A 19,310-nucleotide genomic window follows, 5' to 3' on the forward strand; every position below is an offset into this window, starting at 1 on the left:
TGACCCCAAATCCAGGAGAAGCTGAGGAGGAAGCTTTGTTGATGTAGAAGAAAGATGTTAAAACTTTTCCTCCATCAGTCATAGTGAGCGAGGAACGTATCTCCTCCTCTAACATCGTTCTAACTGTGGCACATCGTCTCTGCTGCCTTAATAACAGTTTCATACTGAAGGCATGAAACTGGCAGCATTTCTTTTTGGGAGAAATAAAGTCGTTTTAATCTGAGCTGGATTAGGTTTTTCAGCTCACCAACATTTTTTAGTTTCATAAAAATTCAACCTGAGTTGACAGAAGAGCTGATTTCCAAATGATGATTTCAGTTATTAAAGGCAGAAACTGCTGGTTGTGTCTTTAAAAACACTTTATTGGAACATGAGTCAGCATTTCTGTGGAGAATTGCATTGAATTAGCTACTTTTAAGAATTTTGTTTAATGTCGAGCCACAGTTCAGACTTTGACTAGGCCACTACAAAACCTCCTTCTTTATTTGAGCATTTTATTAGTAAATTTTAAACAGTCTTAAAAACTTCATCAGAAACTTTCATCATTACAGTATTCATACAGTTGTACTAAATGTTTTGGTTGATCATCTCTTTCAATGTGATGGGAAACCCAGATTATTGATCGAATCCTCGTGTCCCGCCTTGATGCCGTTTAGCTAACCGGTGTAGAAAAAGTTTTCTAGACTTTGCTGCGTTTCCGTATGTACAGCCTGCTGCATGTTCTCATTACCGTCCCCCTGCTGACCCCATAAATTATAGATTAAACAAGCCAGCGGTGTGGAAACCTGTTTGAATCGACTCCTGCTGCATGGCTAAGTAGCGTAAGGTCGTTATCCAGGCTGATCATCCAAATCACCGTTTTAGAAATTTGTGAATGAATCCTTGAGTTTTCCGTTATTAATATCAACTGCATAAGTTAAACACTTTTAGAAATTGTTTAAAAATCTGAAATGTCGTCCTTTCCTTACTTTTAAAGGAATGTTTTATTAATATAATATCATCCATACACAAGAAAAGCTGCGACACGACATCAAAGAAATGACAGAAAATTTAAACAAAAGTTGCAGAAAATTTAATTCAAACACATTTTATTTATCCCAAAAGGGAAATTAAGTGTTGCTGAAACTCATATTAATTAAAAATTCTTCAGAAACTTTGAAGATGGTGACGCTGTGGAGAGCAGCAATCTCCAACAATCTCCAGCAGTAGTCAGTCTCGCGACGAATCTCGAGAAGCCCCTGACTGAAGACTAAAAGATATTTTACATTAACATGTCCCGTATGACATCATCAGTTATTAGTAAGTTCTGATAATCTACCTCCTTTGACTCAAGCATGGCTAAATAAAAAAATGAATTTGTCTTTTCTTAGAAGAGACGTGTTTATAATCCATATTATGGAAAGAAATGAGCATTAGAACTTAAATCCATTGTGATTTCTCCACTGAAAACTGAAATTTGAGGAACAAAATAAGAATTAAACTGATGTAGGAGAAGAAATTTTAGAGATAAATACAATTATTAGCTTTAAAAATGAAACTTTTCTGTAATGAATGAATGAATCGTAGTGCAGAACAGCATGTTCCAGCGGCCCAGACGACCCGCTGCACTCAGCAGCTTCTCTGAAGGCTGGAAATCAATGATGCTGCTGCAGCTGGAGCTCCTGGAGCTGGAGCTGCTGCCCCTGAACGCAGGAACAAGAAATGATGAAGGTGAGGATGATGAGGAGGAGGGAGGGAAGAGTCGACCTGCAACGAGTTTATAAACAGCAACTGATTCACTTTGTTGGAATAATTCTCTTTTCTTGCCTTTTAAGATTTTCTGTAAATAAAAAAGTGACAAATTCACAGATTTATTTTGTTAATAACAACGTCTGGGGATTTTCCAACAAATTTAATGCACTTAAAGGCAACATGCATGAAGAACAAAACGTTTTAGCAGTGACTATAGTTTCGACTTTGACGTGTTAGTAGTAATTATTTATTATTATTATTATTATTATTATTATTATTGTTATTTTTAATGATAACCATAATTTTTTTTTTTATTTATTTTTAAATAATAATAATTATTCTGTTGTTATTATTTAATTATTTAATAACACATATTATTTAATATTAGAACAGGACTTCTGTTCAAATGGAGAGTTCGAGTTGTGTTTTTTTTTTTACTTTGGATTTGTCTATTTGATAAATTATTGACTAAATAATTGTTTGTCATAATGAAGCAGAATTGTAAAGAAAACATTTAAATATATTTACTCTTGCATGTTGTTTAGTCAATAGTTTCTTAAATCAATTAAAAATAATGGGAACTAAAACTTGAATTCTCCATATCAGTAAAGTTCTGTACTATTTTATTTGAATATATTTCGTCAATTATTTCGTATTTCCTGTGCTATCCAGCCCATTATGAAGTCTTTTCAGCTGCAGTTATAGTTTATTAAATAAACTCTAACATCTTATTGGTTAACCTGCACAACAACTCAACTACCGACCAATCAGCTTATTTATAAAGAAAAAACAGTTTATATGAGAAAAATCTGCTGGTTGATAGGAAATAAGTACAGAAAAAATAAAAACATGACTACGAAATGATCAAAATAAATAAATAAATGATTGTAATTGTTTTAAAAATTTAACGCATATGTTTGAAATAAATATTTTCACATGAAAAATTAAAATGGTATGTTTAATAAATGTTACACAATAGATAAATCAATTCATTAATTTGTCTATTTAACGTCAGTATTTGCAAATGTTTTGGATATCACCAATGTTATTTATTCAACAAGTTACTTAGAAATTTAATTGTGGTTATTTAAGAAAAAAGAGAGAGAATTTTTTGCTACTCTGTTTAGCTTTTACTTTGAAATTAAACCGGAAACAATATGTAACACTGGGTGTGACTTCACTCTCATGGCCAGAAGGGGGCGTGTTGTCAGTTTTTAGCTCGCCTGCTAACGGCAGGCTAAAGTTTCACTTTCTGTCGCTGAGGAGGTTCCTCTGCTGGACACCCAGGACTTCCCGGGAAACGAAACCAGAAGCAGTTCTAGTTTTACCGGAGGGCCTTCAGGTCTCAAATGTGTCTTTGTGACCACATTCAGCGGTGATTTTACCAGTTTGTGTCCAAGTTTCTCCCCTTTGACCGCCTAATAACCGCCGCTTTACGCAGCTAGCTTTAGCGGCTAGAGCCCCGCTAGCATGGACAGCGGCGGAAACATGCAGAGTAACGAGGAGCGAAACGCGGAGAAACAGATGGATAACTACTTGAAAGCGATGGGTTTTCATCGGAAGAAGATTGCCAAAGATGGGTCGTGTCTGTTCCGAGCCGTGGCCGAGCAGGTAAAGTGGGGCAAAGCGGTAAAATGTTTGTGGGAAGTTGTTCTCCAGTTAGCTTGCTGCGCTCAGATGAGGTGTGTTTGTTGTGTTGCTGTGCGATAGCAACTTCTCCGAGTTTAAATTTAACTTTCCCAAACGGGGATCGCCGCAGGATAAATCTAACACGCCTCTGTGTGGTTTCCTGCCCCCAAATACTCGATGTAAACTTAAAATATAACACAAATGTTTTTATGTTATAAGTGACATAACGCTGAATCCTGCCTGTTTTAAGTGTTGACCCTTGACTCTGCCCAGGTTCTGCACTGCCAGAGCCTCCACACTGAGGTCCGGACCAAATGCGTAGAGTTCCTGAAGCAGAACCGGGACAGCTATGAGGCGGTAAGCACCAGCTTTAACCACACTTTACATTTCTAACAGAATTTCATTCTGATTCTAGACAGAGCTGAGTACAGTAGCCAGAAAGTAAAGTAAAAATAACACATCTAAAACATATGCAAGTACATATGATTATAAAACAAAATTCTCTCAAATAAATTACTTAAATATAAAACTAATACATGCAGTAGGTAATATAAATGTTAGAGTTAAAGTACATGTAGTGACAATATATTCTGTTTACTGTATGTTCACTTGACCTCCAAATGCAGCAGAGAGAAAATAACATCAAAGATGGTAAACAAACAAAGAGGTCTCACTTTGACATAAATATCAGGTACATTGTTATTCATTCAGAAAAGTTATTTCCCACTGGGTAGAGTCAGAAATTTTACTCTGTTGCTATTGAGTAAAATATTTCTTAGCATCCACAGTCATTGTGAAACAACAAAGCATCTTTTCCCCCAAAATTTACTGAAGTAAACTTAACTAGAAATCATTGCATTTCCTGTGAAAATAGAATAGAATAGAATAGAATTCAACTTTATTATCATTGCACTGTCACAAGTACAAGCAACGAGATGTAGTTTGCATCTAGAAAAAGTGCTCTACGAGATATAAATGTTTATTTACAGATGTACAAGACTATGTATGTATGGACTATAAGTGGTTATAGCAAGAGATATAGATATTGTGTATATAAATATGGGAGCTATATGCACAGATTATACAGAATATACAAGAATGTTAGGGAATGGATTATAGATAAATAACGGCAGATAAAATTTACAGGTTGTATGTGTGTGAAGAAAACAGTCCGTGAAAATTCACTGTAAGCTGAATATTTTTAGTGAAAATTGCAGCAGCATTTGAAGTCAGCTGCAGAAGAGATGCAGAAATGTAAAAAAAAAATATAAAAATAGGCAGAAGCAACAGGAGTAAAGACTTTCAGTCAACACAAACATCCACCCAAAGAGTATCAGAAATCCATGTAGAACATTGTTTATAAAGCTCGACTGTAAGGTCGCAACAGTTTCTGGTTGTTTCCAGTTGTGCTACTCATTTTTTCACATCATTTTGGCCTTACAAGTAAAAAATATCAACTCCAACTTGAGCAAAGTGAGATTTTTTCCATTTTAATTCAACAAAAATGGAGATCTTCAAAGTTTGAGTGAACGACAGAAGGAGGTGAAAACATTGCAGGTTTTTATCAGTGAATCTGACGATGGAAAGAGCAGAAACTGAGCCAAATGTTGCTTAATGGCTTTATGAAGGAGGAACGAATAAAAGCTGTTAATGATTCAGACTCGACTCTCGGTTTGTTTCCTTAAAGCTGGACTGAAAGCGAAAGATAAACGCTGCGTCTTTCTGACGGCGATCAGGACATTTCTCCTGTAAGAATGCTGCAGGGCGCATTGCAGAACTGAACCGGCAACTTTCAGGCACTCACTGATAACATGCTATGAATTCTGGGAGTTTGAGTCTTTTATTTACTGCTTTTACAGATCATGTAATGGAAAAAGACAATCATATTTTTTTAATATGATTGCATTTTTGAGGAATTGTTGATTCAATTTATATTTAATTTACCAACAAAAAGTAGAAATGTTATGCATTTAAAAAAATCTTATGAATACTTATGATTATTATTAGGATATAAGCAAAGTGGATACATAGCTCCTCGTTATTATAGTGGTGAGTATCCCCGCCTGTCACGCGGGAGACCGGGGGTTCGATTCCCTGACAGGGAGTGAAGTTTGTTTCAGGTCCCTCTTGAAAATGAGATCTAGATCTCAACGGGGTTTACCTGATTAAATAAAGGAATTATTATTATATATATATATATATATTATATGCAATAATAAGGAGATTTAATTTAATTGAATAAAAGGTCAGGCTGCTTTAATTTGAAGTTTTAAGGAAAACATTTTTATCTAGTAAACAACATGATGAGAACATGGAAAAAAACAAGATTTATTTAAAGAAATAAATTTAAAGTGTTTGAGAGAAACAAAACTATTTAAAAAATGACTTTATGAGTTTATTGTCTCATAAATTTCACTCTAAAGCCAACGTTCTCGGAACTAGACTAAAATAATCTTTTAACGTGACCGAAAAATCTAGAAATAAAAAAAACAAAAACATTTAATTACTAATCATGAGATCGTCCTTTTAAGCACTAAAGACTGAAACAAACCAGAAGTTCAAACACCAAGTTAGAGAAATTTAAAAATGAGTCATCACATTTCTGGCTACAGCACTGTAAAACATTTCGTTATATAAATATTTCCTTTGCGTTGAGATGTTTTTCATGTCTCCGGACTCGTTGCTCTGATTTCTGTTTCAGTTTATCGAGGGAAACTTTGAGGAATACCTCAGCAAGCTGCAGGACCCGCAGGTAGAACCTCAGATTCATTCTTTTACTCTGTAGCGTTTCGCTGAACGTAAACTGATGACATCACGGTTTTACAGCAATGGGTGGGAGAAGTGGAGATCAACGCTCTGGCTGTCATGTATAAGTAAGTACACCCGCTGCTTCGTAATGTAAATACACCCGCTGTCGTCTAGAGACTCTGATAAAAATGTTCTTTAGCTTCATTTCTACAAATGTCCAGTTTTGGGATTATTGGCCTTTGGAGTGAGAAAACTATTAAAAAATAGAAAGTTATCATTCATCTCTACGTAAAACCATCATGAATGACGAATGAAGCGACTCAGTTGCTATGGCGATCTCACTGAAATACAAAGCAGAGTTTAAAGTTCAGCTTTAAGTGGACTTTCTGTTCTGGATGCTGGAGGAGACTCGGTGGAGTTGAAGACACTCGTGAGGATTTCCCCTCATTTCTTTTATTTTTATTTTCCATCAGGAGAGACTTCCTGATCTTCCAGGAACCCGGCAAGCCGGCGGTGAACATCACAGACAACAACTTCAAGGACGAAGTGAGGATCCGCAACCTGACATATTCCAACAAAACGCTTTCAAACATCTAAATTCACCTCTGGTTTCAACTCCAAGTCGATTACTAAGAAATGTCAAACTACCGGACAAATAAATGTAAAACTACAGCAGCAAAACTAATCCTGGCTTTACTGTTTAATTATCAATTATTTTGACGAATAATCGGTAAATCAGACATAAAACTTTCCACATTTTGCTTATTTTTAAAATTTAACCACATAAGCACTTATTAAGACAATATTTGAAATGCATTTAAAGACGCAAATAATCTTTTTCAATAATAAAAAATTCAGCCTAAAACGTTGTAACATTATTCCCTTAATGATCATTTATAGCAAAGATGCATCTGCAGGTAAAACTACTGTCTGCTGATCTGTTGGTTATTTTGGGGTAATAATTTGATTAATAAAATGTCCTTAATACATTTATTTTTACAGAATTTGAACAGAGTGAAGCTAAAACTGTAGTTTGAGGAGTTTTTAGTGGAACATATTTACTGAAAAATATATTTTTTAAATGCAAAATGTTTATATTTTTTGCTCAGTTTTGGATTAATTACGGTTCTGATTGTGTTTCAGCAAATCTTCATTTTTACAGCCTGTTCTCTTATCAACGATTAATCGATTACTAAATTACTAGACGATAATTTCAATAATCGATTAATCGTGATCAATTCGATTGATCGTTAATAAATATTGAGTTAAAATGTGAAAACGGTGAGAGAAGTTGCAACTTTCAGCATCTTTAATTTGATCTCCAGTAATCACCCGGCTGGTTGGTGTGCTGCTGGCCTGCCGGGTCAGAACCCGGCCTCTAACGGTTCTGTTTCCCTCTCCTCCAGGTGCGGTTGTGCTTCCTGAATGGAAACCACTACGACAGCGTTTACCCCATCAGCCACATGAAGAGCGCTGCTCTCTGCCAGTGTAAGCCTCACAGCAGGTGGTCCTGCTGCTGCTTCCAGGTTTATTCCTGATCAGAACCGGGTTTTTCTTAAAGTAGCGAAGCAGAACTCACCAGATTGATACCAGGATTCCTGGATTTCATGTCAGTAGTTGACAAACCTACAGCAATAATAGAAAAACAGAAACTATAATCCGTTTTTTACGTTCTGTTGGTCGGATGGTTTTTTCTGACCCGTTTTCTCTTGGATCCAATTGCAAAACAGAATAACTCAGCAGAATTCAATTCAAGTCCATTTATTTCCTCTTCTTTCTTTCTATTCTTTCATCAGTCCATCATTGTGTCCTTTGTCCCTCCCTTTTGTTCCACCTTTTTTCTTTCTTTCCTTTCTTCTGTGTTTCCTCTATCTATTCTTCTTTCTTTCTCCCATATTCGTTATTTTTTCCTTCTTTGTGTCCTTCCTTCCTTTCCTTTCTTGTGCCCTTTGTCATCGTCCACATGTCCTTCCTTTCCTTGTTTCCTTCTTTGTGCTTTTTGTCTTTACTTCCTTGTGTCTTTCTTTCCTTCTTGTGGTTTTCCTTTTGTGTCCTTTTGTTCCTTCTTTCTTCGTCTCTGTTTCTTTATTTCTGTCTCTTTCTTCATTTTGGTCTTATTTGCTTTTTGTCTTTCTTTCTTTTCTGTGTTTCTGTCTATTTCACTTTATTTCTTTCTCTGTTTTTTGCTGGTTTTATATTTAAAACCTGACAGCTGTAGCTTATAGTTTTTCTACTTTCTTTTTTCTTTAAATGGCCATAAAATACCTAGAACTGTGGAGGAGGAACCCTTTTCTCTTTTCCCTCTAAAGTATGTTATTAAATGAACAGATAGAGTCTGACCTTTGACCTCCAGGCTGTCCAGTCCAGTTCCAGTAGTGTTAAGAGTGTGTTTCCTGTCCTGCAGCCATCTTGTACGAGCTGCTGTACGAAGGCGTCTTCAGGGTGGACCGCAGCTCCCTGCCGTGTCAGAGGATGAGCCGGGCCACGGACCTGCTGAGCGACGACTGCATGGCTGTCTGCGGCAGCAGCGACGAGTCCGACCAGGAAACCCACGAGCCGCTTTGGTGGGAAATCGCCATGGAGACGGCGATCTGCAGAGAAATGAAGTTTCTGTTCGGCTGAAATCCGGTGAAACTCAAAAACGTCTCGTTTCTTTTTATCGTTACAGGGTGGAAAACGGAACCGGCTCGGTTTCCTCCAGACCCGGCAGCTACAGGGTAACTCCTGGGCAGAAAATACTCGCATTACTGCAGTAACGTTTTGGGTTTTCTGCTACACTGCAAAAATATAACATTTTACCAAGAATATTTTAATCTAGTTTCTAATGCAAACATTGCAACGTTTTGTTTAACTTCAAGTGCATTAAGTAAAAAGTGTCTTTTTCAGTAAGATATAGGAGCTTGTTTTAAGTCAATAATTCCTTAATGTTGATATAAAAAAGTTCCAGTGGGTTCTGCTCCTGCCTGGTTCCCGACCCGCTCTGGGTGACGTTGTGTGTGTTTCAGGGCCGAGGCCGCGCCCGGAGTCTGCCTGAGCGGGTGAGGCGCTCCCTGAACCCGACTCTGCTCCGAAACGTCGACTACGACATCTGGCACAAGACCAAGAGAGGTGGCCGAGACAGAAACTCTCAATTACGTCTTCACTTAAATCTGACTGCACTGCAAAACCACAAACTCTTACCAAACATCTCTGGTCGAGTTTCTGGTGCAAATATCTTAGTACACTAGAAATAAGACAAAACTAACTTTCAGCAAAATAGAGGAGTTTATTTTAAGTAAATAATTCCTTAATATTACAGAGAAAGTTCTAGTTCTATTGGCAAATTATTTCACTAATAACATGGGGAAATGTCATGTTTTAAGTAAAATAATCTGTCAAAAGGTCTAGTCCTTTTTCATCAATGTTGAGGAGTTATTGACTCTAAACAAGCTTTTAGATCTTGCTGAAAAGTTACTTATACATTAGTTTAGTCGTGTTTCTGGTGTGTTTAGATATTTGAACCAGAAACTAGAACAAAAATACTTGGTAACATTTAGTTTTTGCAGTGCAGTCAGATTTATCATCAGAACATCAACAATAGAAAAATTTTGACACAAAAAAACAAATAATATGCCAATTTACCAAAAAAAAAAAAAACAGGATTTATGATGTAACATCTTACAGGAAGGAAATGCTGTATTTTACAGAGAGGTGCTGCCACCTGGTGGATTTTTAATGTAATTTAACAAGAATTGAGAAACATTTACCGTCCTGAATAGTGGAGAAAGCTGATTTATTTAACGGACTCATGGTTCATGTAGACATAAAAAACCAAACAAAATCACATAACACACAACAACAAAATTATATATATAAAATCTTGGCATGCTAGTGTTTCCACAAACACAACTGAAGAGTTTGAGTTTAGAAATGTTTTTGTTTTCCTGAGTTTGCAAGATGAAAATCGGAGCATTTAGTTCCATCAGATTATTCTGGACTATGAGTTTTCTTCAGTAATTTAAGGATTTTGTAAGATTTTATCAGTTTTTCTGTCACTTTTTTTCCCTAAACAACTAAACATCTTTTTATTTTTTGCCTGCGCAACAATAAACTAAACATGAACTATTTTAACAACAAATAATAAGATTCTTTAATAGGAAAAACAAACAAAAAAAAGCTCCATTCTGGAGCCTTCAGCTGGGCAGATGTGTACGCACACCTCCAAATTGCACGTGAGCCAGTTGCAGGTTGTTTAAGCTGAAACTGACGTCAGACTGAGATGGTTTGTTGTTGGAAGGAGAGCAGATAATGTGGCGTCTGGTTCAGACAGATGAGGGAAACTGAGGCATTAATATTTAAAACGTCTGCTGCCGAGTCGCGTTGCTTTACGGCTGAGACTCCAGGTGGCCGTTTATGTGGCAGCTGCGTCGCCGACGGTAACGAGGCAAACAGCAGGAGCTGGAAACTCGTTTATCTGAAGCGCTTCTCGAGCAGCAGATTTAAACGTTCAGACTGCTGCTGCCTGATATGAAATCTGTCTCATTATTCTCCACTTTTTCTCCCATTTAAACATATTTATTAACCCAAAAGGTGTGTAGTTGTGGTCTGAATGGAGAAAATAATACGCAAATCAACAGCTGGAGGTCAATGTTTCCTGTTATTCTGCGTCACAAATTAAGCAAACTGATGTGATTAAACAAAACATCAGCTTTACAAATTGTTTAAAAGTTTCTCCCTCATGTTTTGTGCAAAAGGAAAAAATTTGTAAAAGAAAATTTCCCTTTTTAAAAATGTTTGAGTCGAACTCGACACCAAAATACTTTGAAAAAAAAAAAAACAGTCGCATGAATCTCCACTGGAGTAATGAGTCGGTGTTTTGATTTGTAGCTTCTCTCCTGTGGTTTGCATTACTTTACCAAAAATGAGTGAAATTAGTTTCCTTTTTTTGTCTTAAAGGTGCAGTACGTAACTTTTATTTTTTTCCCCTTATTTGTTAAAACTGTTACCATTTTGTGACTAATTAATACAAGGCAGATAATCATGAAAAGATTCATCTGGCTCTTATTAGTGTCTGAAGAAATGTGCAGCTCCCAACCAAAAACAAGCAATCAGAGCCAGGGGGAGGGGCTTGGCACTGCCAATCATCCTTAAGTATGCGCTGCTAAATGCGCTAATGATGGAGAAACAAGTTACATTGAAGGAAAACCATTAATCTGACATCATTGTCATCGCTTTGCTAGTTAGCAGTGGGAGAAGACAGAGGAGCTCGTTTTTTTTACACACTGACAACAAACTTTCACGACACGGTGACAGTTTCAATAAATAAGTTTTTTTTTAAAAATCAGTTTTTTACACAAGTTACAATTTGATACCTTTAAATAGCTTTAGCTTTAAGTAGATATGTCAAGCAAAACACAACAGAAGTTACTGTTTATCCTTTTGTTTATTAAATTCTGTGACTGTCTGCATTTTTGCATTGTGGAAATGACGTATGTTCAGTTTAAAAGCTTTAATTAACTTTGTTTTTAATATTGAATCAGAAGAATCAGTGATTTACGGTGTTTCTGTGTTTCCTTGCAGCCCAGCAGAAGATGGATTACTCCATCGCTGCAGGGATGCAGTTCTCTGTTGGGGATCGCTGTCAGGTCTGTGATGTCCGCTGTAGGTTCGCCCGTTTTGTTTGAACTCAAACGTGATTTTCATGTTTGTGTAAAACGTCCAGGTTCGCCTGGACAACGGCCGGACCTACAAGGCCACCATCAAAGAGGTTCCCCCCGACAACAGCCATGTGGCGGTCCAGGTGGAGGAGCTGGGGAAGAAGTAGGTCGCAGCGCCGCAGAAGCTCCGCGCTGAGCGTTAACGGTGTGTGTTAACGGTGTGTGTTAACGGAGTGTGTTGGTGTGCAGGCTGGTGCCGCTGTGGAACATCCGGCCACTGAAGGACGAGAACAGCTGGACCACCGTCACCAACCGGGACAAGAGGCTGAGCAACGGACACGGAGGTAAAGCTGGAACCTGCAGCAACAAAAAACACAAACTGAGCAATTTCTAAAGAAAATAACTAAAATAAAGCAAACAACGATGTTATTAGAAATACATTAATAGATCCAGGTAAACTGGTGACAATTCTGATAATAAGGACATTTTTGGGTTTTTAACCATCATTAATAGGAATTTATTGTGACAATAAATCAGAAACTTATTGTGATAAACGATGCAATAAATGTCTGACCAGTCCTGCTTGTTTCCGTTTCCTGGATGTTTGAGGCTTTTTCTTCTCTTACAGAGTGGGAGGGGCGAGGGAGAGGAAGAGGACGAGGGAAGCCCATCCCAGCATCCTCCTCTTCCTCCGTTTCCCAGGCAACGGCTGTGGGCTCCAGTGGGCGCATGCAGAAGCAACACTCGTGGCCCCCGCAGGCCACCGTAGAGGAGCAGGAGAAGCCCAGCAGGTCAGAGTTCACATCATTTCACCCTGATCAATCAAATGATCATTTCTCTTTTAATTCAGTCTTAAATTATTTAATTTATGTTTTTCTTTTGTCAGCATCGACTTTATTCTGTGAAAATTGCAGAAGAGCAGTTATGATTTCTTTCTTTCTGAAATCCTTTACTTCCTAGTGAATTCAGACATAAACTTTAAAAAGAGAGATAAAACAGGACGGATGTGAGGAATGTGTTCTGGTGGATCGCTGGTTTTGACGGCGGTGTTTCTGTCCAGGAAGTCGCTGGGCGCAGCAGAGCCGTCTTTCAGGTTGACAGAGCGGGAACGTTTGGCCAGAGAGGAGGAGGAGGAGATTAACGTGGCGCTGATGGAGATCCAGCTCAGAGACGAGAAAAGCTTCCCCGCCCTCGGCGTGAGTCCATCACCTTTACAGATTGATTCTCTGATTTATCATGAAAATCCTGCTTCTTAGCATCCACACAATGTGTTATGTACCAAATACTAAACCTACATCATGGTTCCAGATTTCCTTTGGGAAGTGAGTCATAGAATCTGGGGAATAAAACCAGAGTGTTTCTTTAATAATAGTTGGCCGGTGGATCTGTTCATCTCTTTTGGAGAACAGGTGTTATTAAATTGTGGCATAATTTTTTTCTCCCCTCAGAGTCAGACTGTGACTCAGGCTGAATCAGGCAGGAAGAAAACTGGAGACAAGAGGCGATCTCAGAGAAACAAGACGGTGAGTTCACACCAGAACTACAACTAAAGATGTACAGTAAAAAGATGCAAATAAACAAATAACTTTTTAAAATAAGATACACATTTTATCTTACTTAGCTTTTCATAAAACACAATAAAAACATTCCTTTAGTTTACATCCTGGGCAGTGCTGGACAGTTAAATAATAAAAAATATATTTTTAATCTTCTTTGTTTTGTTTATAGAAGAGTCCAGTTGAAGACATGAGAGCGCTGTCGCCCTCTGCAGGCGACAGACCGAACTCCTCCACTCCGCCTCCAGCTGCTGTCACCATCTCCTCTCTTCCTGCTGCTAACTCAGACTCGACTGGGCGGAGCTCTGTGAATGTAAACATGGCCGCCGGCGCTGCATCAGGCTCCGCCTCCGTTCTCCCGCCCACCTGTGCTGCTCCAGAGACTAAGTCAAACGGCCAGTCCTACGCCTCCGCCGCGGCCGTGCCGGTTTCCCCTCCGCCGGGCATTAAGCCCCCGGCTCCTTTATCCTTCTCCTTCATCACCCCGGTTCTCCCTGCTGCCTCTCCAGCTCCTCATCATCCTCCATCTTCCGCATTTGCTGCATCTTCTCCGCCGTTACCGTCGGCTGCCGCTCCGACGTTCATCGCCCCTATCGCTCCGAGTCCGACAGCGGCTCAGGGCTTCACCCGCCCCTTCTCCCCGCTCACCGTGCTGCCTCGCTCGCCCAGTCCTCTCTCTCCCTCCCCCACCTTGAGCCCACCTGCTGCTCAACCCAAAGAAGCTCCACCAGCCCACACCGGTGAGTTAGTCCATTCAAGCAGATTGCTGTGTTATATTCTATGCAGATGATGTTTTCATGCTGATTTTTCTGTATTTCCAGATGTTTTACCAAAAACTGAGACGAGTTTTCCGGCGCCTCAGCTTCAACAGAGTGAGACGTCCGTCCCTCAGAGTCTTCCTCAAGTTGTTCCAAACCTGATTAAAGCTTTGGTGCCTCAGGCAGAAGGAACAACCCGACACTCTTTACAGGAAATCCAGACCCAAAGTCAAGAACCACAAATCCAGATCAAGCCTGAGACCGAGGTCTCCTCCCCCCAGAAACAGCTACAGTCCCTAACTGAGGTGTCTTCAGAACCTCAAACACTCCAGCCGCAGTCTGACGGCACCCCGGTTCGCTCCCCTCAGTCCTCTGAACAATCCCCCAGCGTTCAGAGTCCAGAAGACCCGGAGCCTCCAAAGTCTGATTCTCCTCCTGCCTCTCAGCAGTCACAGCCTGCTGCCCCTGCCACTCTTCCCCAGTTACAACCTCACTTCCCTCACTCCATCCATGGCGCCGTCCCCCTGCAGCAGCTGTCCCAGCTCTACCAGGACCCCCTGTTCCCCGGCTTCCCCCAGGGGGAGAAAGGAGAGGTCGCCCATATCCCGCCATTCTCCACTAGCAAGTCTGGAGACGACCTGCCGAAAGGTGAGCACATATTACAGAAGCACACGACTCCTTGAATGTGGCATTTAGTTTGTACTTGACAAGAGATCGTCAGGTATGCGACGAATATAGGGTAATAATCTGGGGAAGACAACCTCTGAGCAGCAGTCAGGTTTCACCACGAGAGAAAAAAGGATGACAAGTCCTGTGTGGCAGAAAATGTTTGGAGGGTGTGGCAGAACAACGAGACAGCTGAAAACATCTGGGTTAAGATCTCCAGCTTGTTCTTGCAGGACGTCTGAAGAAATGGGGCTGAAGTCTTCATGGATCATATTGTTTGCAGATGATACTGTGGTCTATATTGGGAATTGGTGAAAAAGTAACCTTGAAAAGTACCCAGACAAGTATTTCAGGATACTGTGGAAGGGCAGTGGGACAGTGGTGAGGTGTACGGTTGGAGTGATGGATCAATTTAGTGTGATCTTCTGATTATATCTATCTGGGACAAGATCTTAGACTTACCTTGTTTTGGCAGGAAGACCGTTGTGATCTATATTAAGAATTAACGAAAAAGAAACTGTGTAGATGTTCATTGGCTGGGATAAAAATAGAGAGGATTAAAATGACCTGTTTTAGATGCTTAGACACGAGGTGAGAGGAAAGATTGAGATTGTTTGACACATGAAGAATCATCAATAGGTTGGACGGATTTGGAAACATGTTGCGCCGATAGATGAGCCAACAGAAGTTTCATCTGTGAAGTGAAGGAGGAAATAGGAGATGATCTGCTTTGGATAATCCTAACAAAAAAAAAAAATCAACTATGAAAAACACTAAAATTGAATAAATTATTTAGGAGCCTGAATAATATTGTTTTTTTTTTCTTGTTCATATCAATAAAGAGGATTTATTTTTCCTAAATGTATATATTTTTTCCCCTCCAGACATCAACATCTTGAGGTTTTTCTTCAACTTGGGCGTCAAGGTAAAAAGTCTCATTAAAGTTACTTATTTCAGAAACGTGTCTTGTTTACAGTTTACCGTATTTTCCGCACTATAAGGCGCACCTAAAAACCTTCAATTTTCTCAAAAGCCAGAGTGCACCTTATAATCTTATATATGGACCAATATTGAGCCACAACAGGTCTCACAACTACGGTAAGCAGCCGCCGACTTCATTTCCCCCGTAGAAGAAGAAGCTCGCGGTGCACGCTGGGTTTTGTGTAAAGACCCCAAAATGGCTCCTATTAAGAGACACGCTTACGACGCAGAGTTTAAGCTCAAGGCGATCAGTCAGTAGAACACGGGAATAGAGCAGCAGCAGAGAATTTAACATGAACGAATCAAAGGTTATAGCGGAAGTTGATATATATTGTGATTGCACTAACGTTTGATTTACCATAACAGTATCAGACTGTTTTTTACATGTTTATTGAATCGAGGAAAAGTTCCCCTCCACTACATGTTATACCTTGCTGTTGTTAAAAGATAAACTGTGTCACGAATATACCACGTCACTTACTTTACCTCGGGGAAAATAATAAAACAGCTGTTTATTCATTTTGGGAATGAACGGAGTTTTCAGAACGCTGGTTTGTAATCTATTAATAAAGTTTGACTGACCTATCTGACTATTTTGATGACATTCCCTTTAGCGCAGCTCCATCTAATGGATGCATAACATAACCCCAGCCTCTACTGTAGCGTCTATTCTATGCACCTTATAATGCGGTGCGCCTTATATATGAAAAAGGTTTTAAATAGGCCATTCATTGAAGGTGCGCCTTATAATGTGGTGCGGCTTATAGTGCGGAAAATACGGTAACCAAAATAAACCTTTTTGACTGTTTTCTGTTCCAGGCGTACTCCATGCCTATGTTCTCCCCCTACGTGTACCTCTTCCCGCTGCAGCAGTACTCCACCATGCAGATGAAGCCCCACGCCCCGTCCTCCCACTACCCCTGCTCCAGCCCCCCCACCAAGCTGCAGGATCCCTACCAGCCGACCCTGTACCCCGTGCCCTCCTCTTCCCCCCAGTACGACCACCACAGTCCCCCGGCGGAGCCCCTCCGCCCCGTTGAAACCCAGTTCAACCAGAATCCGTACCCGCCGGTCTCCCAGCCTCCGCCACCACAGAGGATGCCCTGCGCCTCTTTGCCGTGGCCTCCGCCCAGAAACCCGCCGCCGTGTCCTGTGGGATACCCCTCGCCTCCGCCGCCGTACTCCAACGCCCCGCCGTCCTCTCAGGGGTACCACCCGGGTCAGGCGACGGTGCACTCGCTGTACCCGTACCCGCCCTTCTCCTTGGGGTACCAGCCGCCGTCGGCCCCCGAAGAGCTCCAGGTGAGCCAGGCGGCCATGGAGCAGCTGCAGCCCGCCAACCCGGACCCCGTCCACAGCCACGGACACGTCCGGGTCCTGGGTCCGCTGGAGGCCCCGCCCACTGTTAGCATGGCTAACGCTAACAGCAACAGAAGTATTGTGGTTACTACCAACTACAGTAAGTGGCTTTTGTTCTCAGCACCAGCAGATGACAGCAGTTTCACAGCTTCTACACCAGGGGGCGCTAATGTGTAAATATCTCAATGCAACTTATAACAGAACTTTTCCCCCTTCAGCCATGAAGAAGGAGGCTTTAGAGGGCCTGACCCGGACGGTGCTGCTGGTGGACCCCCCACTCAACAACAAGCCCATAGTACGTACAGCATGCTACCTGAGCTCTGCTAATGCTAAAAAAATTAAAATGACAAAGAACTAAATAAAAACATTACAATAACATAGAGATGATTGATTAAACTGTTAGCAGCAGTGGTGGGAACCTTTAACTACAGTGTTGGTAGTTGGCTTAGCGATTTAGCATTAGCTTTTGCTAGATACCATGTTAGCATAACACTTTAGCATTAGTTTTGGTACAGCGTCAAAGATTAGCTCTCGCTAAATACTTTGTTAGAGTAGCGCGTTCGCCTTAACTGAAGTTAGCGGAAACTGACTCTAAAGCACTATTCCGCCACAGTATCTAGAAAATTTGATATATTTACATTTAAGTCTTTTTATACAGTATCTGAAATGCATTAAAAGTTGCACATAATTTTTAAATAATAAAATGTATTAATTCTTTCAGTGAATTTCAACCAGGTGAATCTAAAACATATTTACAAAAACGGTCTTTTCCATTATAAATGCAAAATGCAGGTTTTGTACAGTTTTGGCTTAATTACTGCTCTGAATATGTTGGTTTTTTCAGCAAATTGATGCTTTGTGTCTAGTCAGTTATTTTAATTAATCTGATTAATTTAAAGCAGGAGTCTCAAACTCCAGTCCTTGAGGGCCGCTGTCCTGCAGGTTTTAGATGTGCCAAGTGGCTTCATTACCTCCTCCTGGTGTAGATCAGTTCTCCAGAACCTTAATGACCTAATTACTCAGGTGATGCAGCAGAGGCACATCTAAACGTTGCAGGGACTGGAGTTTGACACCTGTGATTTAAAGAAAAACTTTGAAAAACTCTCTGAAGACCTGTGGAGCGGACCAAGCTTCCACTGCCTTAAAGCAGAACATGAAGTACTAATTACCGTTTTGTCCACTAGGGGTCAGTAGTTGTCTGAATGTCTTTCTGTCTCAGCTCGCCGTGGTGTCCGACCCCGACCTGAACGACGCCGCCCTGCGGTCCGGCAGCAGCCCCGCCTCCCCGTCTACCTACCGAGGCGCCCGCAAACACTTCCCCAGCCCCAAGCCGTACGGCGTTCCCGTCGTCCCCGGCGACCCGGGCCAGCTGGTGTTCGCCCCGGCCGTCAGCATGTCGGAGTCGCTGTCGGTGGCGTGTGGCACGGAGGACGACTTCGAGCTGGATCCGTTCGCCATGGGCTACGGCGGGCAGAGGAAGATCTACCGGGGGCGGGGGCCCAGGGGCAGGAGCAGCTACGACCCGGGGAGGGGCAGGCGTCGCCACGGCGACCAGGGGGCAGGGACTAATTTCTTTAACTCCTCCTTCAGGGCGCGGGGTCGGGAGAGGGGCTACTAGCTTCAGCCAATGAGAGAGCAGCATCTCGAACACTATGTTTTCGTTCTGCTTCTTCTGCTCTGCATGTACAATCTGAAGTTTACATCTCTGAACGGCTGAATGTAAGAATTAAAGGGGCGGGTCGGGTCGGGTCGGCGTCTAAAATCCATGTAACATTAAATTAACGTGGGGACGAGGAACCCATTGGAAATAATTTGCTCTGTTTTCCCTCCTGTTTAATGCGAAGCGCTGCTGCCTCTCCATGCTGAGAAAAAACCTGTTTCCCCTCCAAAACTCCAATTTCCCACCGTCTTTCTGTCACTTCAATGCATCGTAGCGCCTGAACATGAGTTGTGGCGTCTAGGTGATGCGTTTGTAGGGCTCAGGTTTTATTCAGCGCCGTCTGTGTGTGTGTGTGTGTGTGTAGGTTTGTTTCTGTGATTGCTGCTGGTTTCACCTTCTTTCTTCACTTTAGATCTAAACTCTGAGGAATCAGTGCCTTAAGTTTGCTACTTTTATTTGGTGAGGAACACTGCTGTACAGAACAAAGAATGTCTGCCTTGGATTTTTCTATGTGGTTAAATAAAAAGTTTGGTTCAAAACTTTAGTTGGCTTCTTTTTATGTTGATAGTCAACATAACATTTTTTT

At 40.9% G+C, this 19,310-nt stretch overlaps 2 protein-coding genes across 3 annotated transcripts in view; one reads left to right on the forward strand and one right to left on the reverse strand.

The window, feature by feature from the left end:
- The window catches only part of LOC114156967 (myelin-oligodendrocyte glycoprotein-like), a 1,059,483-nt gene that overhangs the window by 631,206 nt on the left and 408,967 nt on the right, over positions 1-19,310 (reverse strand). The window lies entirely within an intron of this gene.
- Positions 2,936-19,268, forward strand: otud4 (OTU deubiquitinase 4). Its single transcript, XM_028037441.1, has 21 exons — positions 2,936-3,342; positions 3,634-3,717; positions 6,062-6,112; positions 6,187-6,233; positions 6,582-6,654; positions 7,515-7,596; positions 8,513-8,672; positions 8,777-8,825; positions 9,114-9,216; positions 11,668-11,732; positions 11,810-11,907; positions 11,994-12,088; positions 12,373-12,535; positions 12,805-12,940; positions 13,193-13,267; positions 13,473-14,040; positions 14,122-14,706; positions 15,609-15,649; positions 16,525-17,164; positions 17,283-17,359; positions 18,284-19,268. The coding sequence occupies exons 1-21, from the start codon at positions 3,202-3,204 to the stop codon at positions 18,680-18,682; spliced, it is 3,732 nt and encodes a 1,243-aa protein (XP_027893242.1). The 5' UTR covers positions 2,936-3,201; the 3' UTR covers positions 18,683-19,268.

The sequence above is a fragment of the Xiphophorus couchianus genome, chromosome 14 (genome assembly GCF_001444195.1).
Source record: "Xiphophorus couchianus chromosome 14, X_couchianus-1.0, whole genome shotgun sequence".
Lineage (NCBI taxonomy): Eukaryota > Metazoa > Chordata > Actinopteri > Cyprinodontiformes > Poeciliidae > Xiphophorus > Xiphophorus couchianus.

Bases quoted from the DNA above. Each gene is read 5' to 3' on its own strand.
- otud4 (XM_028037441.1), top strand. From the start codon at position 3,202: ATGGACAGCGGCGGAAACATGCAGAGTAACGAGGAGCGAAACGCGGAG. The intron at 7,597-8,512 runs GTAAGCCTCACA...CCTGTCCTGCAG, and splicing joins GAGCGCTGCTCTCTGCCAGT to CCATCTTGTACGAGCTGCTG. The intron at 11,733-11,809 runs GTCTGTGATGTC...TAAAACGTCCAG, and splicing joins CTGTTGGGGATCGCTGTCAG to GTTCGCCTGGACAACGGCCG.